Source organism: Callorhinus ursinus, unplaced genomic scaffold, assembly GCF_003265705.2.
Source record: "Callorhinus ursinus isolate GAN/ISIS: 27379988/994484 unplaced genomic scaffold, GSC_fseal_2.0 scaffold30, whole genome shotgun sequence".
NCBI classification, from domain to species: Eukaryota; Metazoa; Chordata; class Mammalia; order Carnivora; family Otariidae; genus Callorhinus; species Callorhinus ursinus.
Genome location: NW_027397092.1, coordinates 15,696,314 through 15,708,660, shown reverse-complemented (window position 1 = coordinate 15,708,660; position 12,347 = coordinate 15,696,314). Strand labels below are relative to the sequence as shown.

Below are 12,347 nucleotides of genomic sequence, written 5' to 3'. Positions count from 1 at the left end.
CTCTCTCTCTCTCTCTCTCTCTCTCTCTCTCTCTTTCTTTCTTTCTCCATCATTTCTTTTTGATAATGGTGCTTTGTACTTAATTGTCAATTTTGGTCTTTGTGTATAAACCATGAGAAGCCAAGGGCACAGCGATGTGCTATGGGCCTTTTATTTGTATATGTTTAAATTATTTTTCATTGTGCCTTAAACTTTGTAATTATAAAAGTATCATTTAGGTAAATGCTTCTAATAGAAATTCCCACAAAATAAAGATACACAAAAGCAAAAAGACATTCTTATTTGTACTCTTAATATTCCATACTTCTTCACAGAGATCTTCATGATAGAGTCTGATTTGAATATTTTCATTCTTCTCTCTATACATTTGTGTTTAGATATAGATACTAATTTTAAAAAATATAACTGGGATGCATATAATATGTATATGTGGGTGCCTGCATGCACGTGTGTCTAGGTGTTTAATGACTTTTTTTTCTGACTTAACCATATGTCTGGGAGAGCCATATTAGTACCTGGCGATTGGTTTCCTTTTTAAATTGCTGTTAGCCATATTGTGCATATACATTATGGTAAAATAGAAAAACTCAGGGAACATAAGCAGCAAGGTATTTCATGTAATCAAGTGACAGCCCTTGAGATGTTCAAACAAATTAATGTCTGACGACTTGGGATAGTTAGCACGGAACCTTACCTTTGACTTGCTCATGTGAATTCTTTTTGCATCAGTTTTTTAAATATTAATGTTTAAATGTTAAAGTGTTTAAATCAAAACTTAAAAAAAATACAAAGTTCTGGCAATGAATCTCAACAGTTATGATTTCTTTTTTTTTGTTTTGTTTTAAGACTTACTTATTTGGGGGGGTAGGGAGAGGGAGAGAGAGAAACTCACGCAGACTCCCTGCTGAGCACAGAGCCCGACCCTGAGATCATGACTTAACCAATGCCACCCAGGTGCCCCCAGTGATGATTTCTATGAGTTATCTCAGGGTATTTGTTACTGAGTTAATTAAATATTCCATTTTCTACTGTCAAGGATTCTTTGGCAATAGTTGTCAGAATTGAATACTCTTTTATTCTGTTTTTAATATCTCTTGCTTGCCTTATTTTCATTAACATTTATTTGAAAACTTCATTTGCTTATCATAAGATGAATTCTTTTTTCCAGCATCCAGTGTTGGATGAACCAATAGCAGAAGCTGTCTGTATTATAGCAGATATGGATAAATGGACTGTTCAAGTGGCCAGTAGCCAGAGACGAATGACAGATAATAAATTGGGAAAGGAAGTCTTGGTTTCCAGTCTTGTGTCCAACCTGCTTCATTCCACTCTTCAGCTTTATAAACATAACTTGTCTCCAAATTTTGTAAGTATGTATAAGGCTTGAATTATTTAGCACTCCGATAGGTGACTGAACTTTATTTAGTATATGCCTATGTTGAACACTGCTGTTAGCTTCCTCATTGTTTCCCAGAAAAAAAGATGTTATGGACTAAAGGTTTGTGTTTCTCTAAAATCCATGTGTTGAAGCCCTAATATGGTATTTGGAGATGGGCCTTTGGGAGGTAATTAGGGTTAGATTAGGTGATGAGGGTGGAGTCCTCATGATGGGATTAGTGGATCTTCTAAAAAAAGGAAGAGAGATTGTGAGGACAGAGCCAGAGACAGTCATCTGTGTGCCTAGGTGAGAGCTCTTGCCAGAACTGGAACATGTTAGCACCCTGACCTACACACTTTCAGCCTCCAGAACTGTGAAAAAATAATTCTCTGTTGTTTAAATCACTGAATCTATGCCATTTTATAATGGCAGCCCAAGGGGATGTGTACATGTCTATGTATTGTATGGTTTCAGCAGCTAGAATTTGGTGCCTGACTAGTTTCATATAAGGTATGGACATGCAATGTCCCCAAGCTTTGTGCAGAATGCCAGTGCTTTCTAGAGCCTCATTGTCCTGTTAGGACTTAGAATGAACACTCTTCGTAATACTAAATAACCTCTTACTGAAGACACCATTTCCAACTTTCAAAGTTCTTCTTTTTCTTGTTAGGACAAATATAATACAGCTTACTTAAAAACCTCTGTAGATCAACATGATAAAGGCCACATATGACAAAACCACAGCTAACCTTATTCTCATTGGTGAAATATTGAAAGTTTTACCCCTGTGATCACAGGACATGGATGCCCACTTTCACCACTTCTATTCGTCAGAGTACTAACTAGAAAGCCCTAGCCAGAGCAGTTAAGCAAGAAAAAGAAATGAAAGGCATCCAAATTGGAAAGGAAGAAGTAAAATTCTCTCTACAGATGACATAATCTTAAATGTAGAAAACTTAAAGATTCCACAAAAAAACTGATAGAGCTAAAAATGAATTCAGCAAAATTGCAAGATACAAAATCAGCATGCAAAGGTAGTTTCATTTACATACATTAGCAATGAACAGTCTAAAATGGAAGTTAAGAAAGCACTGTTAAAGAAGAACAAAGATGGAGGACTCATACCTCCCAATTACTCCAAAGTGACAGTAATCAAACAGTGTGATACTGGCATAAGGACAGACATAAGGCCCAAAAGAATATAATAGCCCAAAAATAAAACCTTACTTATATGGTCAGTTGGTTTTGGACAAGGGAGCCAAGACCATTCAAAGAGGAAAGGAGCCCTTGAAATAAACCATGCTGAGAAAACTGGATATTCACATGTAAAAGAATGAAGTTGAACCCTTACCTATTGCATGTACAGAAATGAACTCAAACTTGAATCTGACTTAAATTGAAACTTAAGTGCTTAAACTGTCTGCAAAACTGTTCAAAGAAAACATAGGGGATAATCTTTATGGCATTTGATTTGGCAGGGATTTCTTGGATTTAACACCAAAAGGACAGGTAACAAAAGTAAAGAACAGATACATGGGACTTTATCAATAATCAAAATTTTTGTGCACCAAAGGACACTATCAACAAGTGAAAAGACAATCTGCAGAGCAGGAGAAAATATTTGTAAATCATATATGTTCAAAGAGATTGGTATCCAGAGTAACAAAGAACAACTCAATTTAAAAATAGGCAAAAAAGGGGTGCCTGGGTGGCTCAGTTGGTTAAGCGACTGCCTTCGGCTCAGGTCATGATCCTGGAGTCCCAGGATCGAGTCCCGCATCTGGCTCCCTGCTCAGCAGTGAGTCTGCTTCTCCCTCGGACCCTCCCCCCTCTCGTGCTCTCTCTCTCTCTATTTCATTCTCTCTCTCAAATAAATAAAATCTTTAAAAAAAATAAAAAAATAAAAATAGGCAAATAAACATTTCTTTAAAGAAGTGTAGACATGGTCAATGAGCATATGAAAAGATCTTCAGGAAAGTACATATCAAAACCACAGTGAGGTAGATACTCCTTCACACCCATAAGTGTGGCTATGACAAAAAACACAAAAACAACAAGTATTAGCCAAACTGTGGAGAAATTGGAACCCTTGTGCATTGCTGGTGGGAATATAAAATGGTGCAGCTGCTGTGAAAAACACTTTGGCAGTTCTTCAAGAAGTTTAACATTGTATTGCCCTGTGATCCAGCAATTCTACCTATGGGTTTATACTCAAAACAGTTGAAAGCAGGGACTCAAAAAATTGTACCATCATGTTTATGGCAGCATTATTTGAAATAGCCAAAAGTTGAAAACACCTCATGTCCATTAACAAATGAATGGATAAACAAAATGTGGTATAATACATAGAATGGAATAGTTCAGCCAAGATAAGGAATGAATTTCTGATACATTCTGATACAATATGGATGAACCTTGAACACATTATGCTAAGTAGAATATGTGAAAAGGACAGATATTATAGGATTCTACTTAAATGAGGTCTTTAGAACAGGCAAATTCATAGAGACAAAGTAGGTAGAGATTACCAAGGGCTTGGGGGAGGAGGGAATGAGGAGTTATTATATAATGGGTACAGAGTTAATGTTTGGGATAATGAAAAAAGTTCTGGAAATGGATAGTGATGATGGTTGCACAACATTGTGACTATACTTAATGCTACTGAATTGTATACTTAAAAATGGGTAATATGGGGGGTGCCTTGGTGACTCAGTCAGACATTGGACTCTTGATCTCAGCTCAGGTCTTAATCTCAGGGTTGTGAGCTCAAGCCCTGTGTTGGGCTCTGTGCTGGGCGTGGAGCCTACTTTTTAAAAAAAAGGGTAATATGGTAAATTCACAGATATATGTAAATTATATATACAGTTTATATATATGTGTGTGTGTGTGTATAATTTCTATTTTGTTTTTCCAAGAAGAAAGTGGGTTTTTATTAGCAGTTTGGGTTTTTTTTTATTTTTTATTTATTCATTTATTTTTTAAAGATTTTTTTAAGTTTATTCATTTATGATACAGAGAGATAGAGCATAAGTGGGAAGAGAGGGAGAGGGAGAAGCAGACCCCCTGCTGAGCTGGGAGCCTGATGGGGCTTGATTCCAGGACCCTGGGATCATGACTTGAGTCGAAGGCAGACGCTTAGCCATCTGAGCCACCCCAATGCCCCTGGTGTTTTTTTAAGTAAGCTCCACACCTGATGTGAAGCTCAGACTCACAGCCCTAAGATCAGGAGTCCCACACACTACCAACTGAGCCAGCCAGGTGCCCCTATTAGTAGTTTTTTTTTTTTTTTTTTTAGATTTTATTTATTTGAGAGAATGAGATAGAGAGAGCATGAGAGGGGGGAGGGTCTGAGGAGAAGCAGACTCCCCGCTGAGCAGGGAGCCTGATGCGGGACTCGATCCTGGGACTCCAGGATCATGACCTGAGCCGAAGGCAGTCACTTAACCAATTGAGCCACCCAGGCGCCCCCCTATTAGTAGTTTTAAAAGTTGATTTTCATTGGAAAGGAATCCTCTGGAAGAATTCAATGTTTTAACACCTGAAACTCATGCTTTTTCCTCAAATATTATAGCATCAATTCACATGCAAAATCACCTATTTTATTAAATTGAGCAAATTAATTGATAAGGGAAGTGTATGTGTTTTAGTTTTTAATGTTCTAGCTTAGAAACATCTGTCTTCTAGTAAGGACTACTGGGCATTTTCTGTGAGCTATTGCTAACTTTTTTCTTTAACTCTCCATGGGAGAATGCAGCCTTTCCTGTGTAACATCAATTTATGAGTGTTATATTTATCAAATTTGGAATAAAAACATTTTTTAAAGTTCTGGAAGTGTGTAGTGGTGATAATTTCACTTTTTTTGGATGTACTTAATGCTTCTCAATTGTACATTTAAAAATGGTTAAAATGGTAAATTTTTTATTATATATAATTTACCACATTTAAACAAAAACAAAAACTCTGTAGGATCTAAATCTTTGATATTAACTAGAAAAAAATACAATCCTTCAGATAAAATTATGTGCTTTAAAAATGTGCTCCAAATTTTCGTGTATGTAGGAAAAACAATTGTCATAAACATGATGCTTTGGAATTTGCCATTACTTTGAGCTAGAAACCATTTTCTTACCTGGTTCTTGTTTCCCCCTTAACTGCAGTGTGTAATGCATCTTGAAGACCGATTACAGGAGTTATACTTCAAAAGCAAAATGCTGTCTGAGTACCTGAGGGGACAGATGCGTGTTCACGTCAAGGAGCTAGGAGTGGTTCTAGGGTATGTTTGTGGCTTTGTTTTCTTATTGCACTTTCTTTAGGCAAAGAATATTCCCCAGAATTGCCTTTTAGAAGTTGGACACTGTTATCAGTTGGGTTGCTTTATACCATATAAAAGCAGATCCTTGGCTTCCGCTGATCTGAAAGGCATTGTCCCTTATACTATTACAGTAAGTTGAGAAACTCGTAATTTACTCACGTTGTAAACTCATCATTCCCAGCATCTGCCCTTCCATCCAAATGAGCTGACTGAAGTAACACCATTCTGTGGGTGGTAGTACATTATCTACATATTATTACTCCTTCTCCATTATCTTTATGTCTGTCTACTTTGCAGTTATCCCTGGGAAGAAGACATTTTTTTAAAATGCTAACTGAAGGAAGAACAGGAAATTGGTGGGAAACACTGATTAGCGCTTTTCATTATATTTTGTAGTCACTTTGCCTATGTTCTGTGGCTTCGTGTGTGTGTGTGTGTGTGAATTATTTTCTGAAATCCTAGTTGCATAAATTGAAACAAGCTAGAACTTTTAATTAAGCTTTTTAGAAGGAAGAGAGAACCAACATCAAGTAGCAACTGTGTCAGAAACCAAATTAAATTCTTTCATTAATATTATTCCTCATCATCTAGATTGGATATAGATGATTGTGTGTGTCATGCCTTTATTTAAAAAAATTTAGGGGCACCTGGGTGGCTCGTCGTTAAGCGTCTACCTTCAGCTCAGGTCATGATCCCAGGTTCCTGGGAACGAGCCCCACATTGGGCTCCCTGCTTGCTAGGAAGCCTGCTTCTCCCTCTCCCACTCCCCCTGCTGTGTTCCCTCTCACTGTGTCTCTCTCTGTCAAATAAATAAATAAATCTTTAAAAAAAAATTTAAAAAACATAAAAAATGTAAACTAGTTTTTAATGTAATATGCATATAACCAAATTTTAGTGCATTTTGACATAAAATTGTCACTGTCTTTTCCCCAACGTCTGATCCTCACCCAAACACAATTAATGGATTGTTTCTTCTTACAGAATTTTTAAAATATAAAAAGTATAAATTGGTTTACTTTCTGTATATCATTGTGCAACTTGACTTTTAATATATTGTGAATGTTCATTTAAGTACATACTGATTTATCCCATTACTTTTAATGGTTGTATAGCATTTCATTATATGGTAGAATTTATATTATTTTTAGGTTTTGTGCTATTACAAATCAATGCTGGAATGAATATAAATCTTTGAAGTTTGTAGGATAAATTCTTAGAAGTAGAATTTTTGGTTAAAGGACATGTGTATTAAATTTTTGATGGATATTGTTATTGTGATAGATAATACTAAAGGTTGTCCAAAAAGTATCAGAATAAATTCTCACAGACAGCAGGAAGCACACTCTTCCTACTGCTGGCTATTACCAAGCTTTTTCATCTTTGTCAAGCAGCTAGCTGAAAAAATGTAATGTGATTTTATTCAGATTTATTCTCTAACCGTGAATAAGCCTACATAACTTTTTCTATATTTAATGGCCACTTTTTTTCCTATAAATTATTCATGGTAGGATGTATTTTTAAGAAGCTTCCATTACAAAGAAAAGCAGCAGCTGCAGCTCCCATTACTTCTTCCCAGTACTTTTTTTTTTTTTTAAAGATTTTATTTCAGAGAGAGAAAGCACAAGAGAGAGTGCATGCATGAGGGGATAGGGGCAGAGGGAGAGGGAGAGAATCTCAATTGGCCTCCACTTGCCCTGAGTGCAGAGCCCAGTGTAGGGCTCTATCTCACGACCCTGAAATCATGACCAGAGCCGAAACTAAGAGTTGGATGCTTTACTGACTGAGCCACCCAGGCGCCCCCAAGTACATGTATAAAAACATTTGTATCCAAAATAGTATGGGTGGACACATTTATTCTATTATTAGACTTTATTGTATTTCTTAAGATACTGTCCCTTGCCCTGATGCCTGGTCTATTAGATCAGTGGGATGCTTTCCTACATCCATGACTTTGTTACTATTGGGTTTCAGTGGCTTTCTTTTTTAAAAAATCTTTTGTTCTGGTTTTTACTTACTGAAACATTTCCAGTTTGATCTTCAACTCTCTTACCCTTTTCCCTTTGGCCCGAGTGGCCTAGGTTCTTGACTGCTGACATATGGTATGTAGCATTTATTACCTGTAAGACCATGTCTTGGTTACAGAAAGCCTAAACTGAGATTTTTGTTTTCTTTGTTTCAGGATTGAATCCAGTGATCTTCCTCTTCTGGCTGCTGTAGCAAGCACTCACTCTCCATATGTTGCTCAGATACTCCTTTAATATAAAGGCTGTTAGAAATTAACTTTGGTAGAAAGTTAAACAGAAACCAAGGAAGTAGTTGCAACATTCATTTATGGCAGTGTTTTTCCCTGTTAGTCTTCGACTGAATGAGTCAAATGCCTGGGTATTCTGCGTTGCAGTACATATTGTGTGATCATTGGATTGCTTTTTCCTTTTGGTTGGACTTTTGGGGGGTGGTATTCTTTTAACCAAGTGAAACTAAAACAGCATAAATAATTTTGAGGGAAAGCATTTGAAAAAGCCAAAGTGTAGAAATTTCTAAGTGAGTAACATCAAGGAATTTCATATGATCACTCCCGTGTTGCCATACTCATAAATAGCAATGGATGTCTCACGATTAAATGGCTCAGCAATAGTCATTTCATTAGTTTTAATTCCTTATTTCTAAGGTATGGATAGATCTATAAAAGCTTGATTATTTGTTCTTTTGTTTTTCAATTCAAAATAGTAATTTTGGGGTATTTCTCAAAGTATTTTAAACAGCCTGTTAGTTATAGTAAATCCAGGATAATGAGTGTAAATTTGTGTATGTTGTCCACCCAAGTGTACATATGTATCTATTTTTTAAAAAAAGCAGTGGTAGAAATACAAGATTGATTGGTAAACATACCTTTTTTTAAAATATTTTCAACTAGTAAAAATTGTAAATAGTGTTTAAATGTTACTCTCTGGGGAATTTTCTGTTCACACACCCTAAAATATAACTAAAACCAATCTTTTTTTAAGGCTGAGGAATGTAGATTCCCAAAATAAGAATACTACTTTATACCATTTGTTTTGTTTATAAGTATAAGCTAATTCTTAAAAATGTTAATATTTACATATTTGCATCTAATTTAATAAATGAAAATTAGGATTAAAAATTACACCAAAGCATTGGGAAAAATAATACTATTTTCTTTAAAAGTGCTCAGGTAGCCAAGGCCTTTGCTTTCACTATCAGCCCTTCTTGAACCCACAGGAACTGAATATTTGTTTCACTGCTTCATAATATTCAGTTTACACTAATAGAGCTCATTTTACCTCTTAAAATTATTCTCTTTTCTCTAACAGCCCTTCCCTTCCAAAACCTAATTTTTTTTCAAATACTTTCACTTTTCAGTTGTTAATGTTTTTGTATATATTGTCGAGTGTTGCTTATGAGAAAGGCTAATATGGAACCAAACTCTTGTAAGTAATGTAAATAGAAAGATGGGTAGATAAAGTTTTCAATATGCTCTACTACCTCAGTTTACTTGAATACTACATTATAGTTTATTCTTTACTTATCTGATCTAAGATACTTTTAATGCTAGACGTGAAATTGGTTTCTGCTTTCATGGACTATTTTCATCGTAATTAATTGATTAGCTTAAAAGCCCACTTGTTTATTCTCTTACTAAGTATAATTACTGTATAATACATTCATTCTTGCTGTTTGAATTTTTAGTAATTAAGGAAAATTTCTGTGGTTTGTTTAGTCTTTGGCCTTGAATTTATAGTGTTGGGTCACATTTTGCCTTGTTCTTTATGTGTTCAAGAAATCTCCAACTAGACAAGAAATGGTTGTTTTGATGGAGTGTAAACCTGAAATCGTGCCTGCAATCACTTTTGCCCCTGCGTCCTATCAGCTGGTCCCAGTTAGTACCTGAGTCTCCTGTGGATGACTTGCTGCCAAAGAGTATTTATGGATGTTTTCTTTGGCTTAATTTTCTTTTCATTATTGAAATTCTTCCCTCTTTTATTGTTTGGAATTCTATGAATCAGTCTCTTTGGCAGAATTCAGAATATAGACAGATTAGTAGGTGGGCCATTGTACATTATTTTTTGACTGTAGTTGAGAATGGTATGTACCAGGTAGATAATGTCTGTTTTTGCTTGTTCCTTTTTTTTAATTAATCGTCAAACTATTTGAAGTCTTGTTTGAAATCTCTGTCATTTAGGAAATCTAGTCTTCAATAAATGGATGGCCCATGCTACCGTTACTTTTAAAAGTAAGCTTACGGGGGCGCCTGGGTGGCTCAGTTGGTTGTCTGCCTTCGGCTCAGGTCATGATCCTGGGGTCCTGCCTGCTTCTCCCTCTCCTCTCCACTCATGCTGTCTCTCACTATCTCTCTCAAATAAATAAAATCTTCAAAAAAATAATAAAACTAAGATTTGCTCAGAAGGAAGAGGCCTATAGTTTCTTATAGAATCATTAATCCTTATAGGATTCCTGAGTTTTATAATTCCTAACCCTCTGTAATTTCTACTACCTTCATCATAGTCTTGTTTTTCCTTACACAAAGCCCAAGGAATGAGCTGCTACTTCTTTAAAGTGTGATCATTATGATGAATGTGAAAAGTTTTGGCCTGTTCAAAATAATTTTTTCAACTTCCTATGGTACAAATATGTGTTACATATTTTAAAAACCTGTTTGTTTCAACAGGAAATAAAAAAAAACTTGCAACAGGAAATGAAAAAGGGATCTTTTACATTATAGATTTAAAACTAATTTTTCCTTGTATATAAACTAATTGGTTTGATTTGAAATATTACTGGCTTTTATTAATATGTCTTAATATTGAGTTTGAAAATGTTAAGTGCAATAAACATACTAGCACAGATTTTATTTTGTTGCAATTGGCATACACTGGGGATGATCACTTTAAAAAAAAAGATTTTACACAATGCCTACTTCTGGTGGATGTCTTATGAGATTGTTCTGCTTTCTCTAAGTTATTTAGATGGTGGGATATGTAAAATGTATATACTTGTTCCTTGTTCTGTATACATTTCTCAAATGTACACCTGTATTATAATAACCTCCCAGTTCTAGGGGAAATTTGTGCAATAAATACACGTCAATTTGATGGACGATGTTGGTCTTTATTTCATGTGTAAATAAGGTATATGTAATATGGACTCTGGTGTCTGCTCACTTGTATTCTTTTCACAAGTGTGGCACTTCTAGATATGTGATCTTGTTCATAATGTCCTTCTTTAATCCCAAATTTCTTTACTGGTATTTAGTAGGATCTACTTTCTGAGGTGGTTGTGCAAATCAGGTGAAATAATGAATGTCAAAAATTTATCTCAGTGCATGGCACACCCCCTGTGCTCAATAATTCTTGGCTGTTGCTATTACTGGGTAATCTGTCCAGCCTCCCCACTATGGCCCCCAGCTGTTGTGGGGAGAATTTAACGTTATGTTCTTATGAATGAAAATATAGTCACAAAAAATATACTGGTATAATGTTCCATTTGACCTGTTCCTCATGATGACAAATAGAAAATTTCTTTAACTGAAAACAAACTATAATTTATTTAAAACCTAGAAGAAGCCATGTAAACCAGTTAAGAACATAGTATTCAGTACAAATTACCATTGACTTTATTTTTTTACTTTTTTTTTTTTTAAGATTTTTATTTATTTGACACAGAGAGAGTGAGAGAGAGAGCACAAGCACAGGGAGCGGGAGGCAGGCAGAGGGAGAGGGAGAAGCAGGCTCCCCATGGAGCAAGGAGCCCGATGCGGGGCCTGATCCCAGGACCCCGGGATCATGACCTGAGCCGAAGGCAGCCGTTGAACCAACTGAGCCACCCAGGCACCCCACCATTGACTTTATAATTAAACCAAATATCGGCCAGTTGGTTTGTTCACTGATTTGCATGTGACTCTGAGCAAGTCTGTCCTCTTCATCTTCATTATAGGGTAAGTAAGCTCTTTCATCAGTCCAGAGTGCCTGCTCTGCAGCAGTGATTCAGCCCTGAGTAGGCTGTTGAGATGCCAACTTAAGTTACTCAGGCCAGTTGATTTGGGCAGAGTTATGTCAAGAGGAAGAATTAGACCAGTGGCTCTTTGTAGTGCCTGTTTTCATATCATTTTATATATATCACTCTTACATTTGACCAAAGAAAATAAGTGCACTATTTTAAAGCAGAGAGGAAGTGTCAAGTATTTGGGAAGCATTCATCAGATATTTTAGAGGCTTATAACTGGTACCTGTGTTGATATGCACTGTTCCCACATACAAATTCAGAGAAATCTTGGAACATTTCTGAGAAGCATAGAGGAGTGATTTTGGTAGTAAGAATCTGAAACACAGACTTTAATCTGAGATCACACAGTCTTTCCATGAGGGTTTGTTTTGTTTCTCAGACCAGAATGGTTTCCACCTAGTATGTGGTGACAAATGTATTGTAAAAGATCATCTGGTGTTCGTTTGTTTTTGCTGTTAGGATGGCACATGGAACCAAACCTGAGGTGGAGGTGCAAGGGCGGGGGAGCTGGGAATTGTAGCTTTGAGTAAAAAGGTAGAGGTTAGAGAGTCTAGTAGTGCTTCTTATCCTTGCTTTGGAGTGCAGACCATGGACTTGGTCTTGTTTGTTCTAGGTTTAACCTTTGAGACATCCCTT

At 36.1% G+C, this 12,347-nt stretch overlaps 1 protein-coding gene and 1 long non-coding RNA gene across 4 annotated transcripts in view; one reads left to right on the top strand and one right to left on the bottom strand.

The window, feature by feature from the left end:
- FNIP1 (folliculin interacting protein 1) overlaps positions 1-10,805 on the top strand; it is a 153,951-nt gene extending 143,146 nt beyond the window's left edge. For all 3 annotated transcript variants that reach the window (XM_025860762.2, XM_025860765.2, XM_073878627.1), the window contains 3 exons: positions 1,169-1,366; positions 5,536-5,651; positions 7,870-10,805. In XM_025860762.2, the coding sequence (XP_025716547.1) occupies positions 1,169-1,366; positions 5,536-5,651; positions 7,870-7,948 (393 nt within the window). In that variant the 3' untranslated portion in view covers positions 7,949-10,805. The remainder of the gene's footprint in view (positions 1-1,168; positions 1,367-5,535; positions 5,652-7,869) is intronic.
- LOC112814987 (uncharacterized) overlaps positions 1-12,347 on the bottom strand; it is a 58,437-nt gene that overhangs the window by 41,988 nt on the left and 4,102 nt on the right. The gene's annotated exons all lie outside the window — the stretch shown is intronic.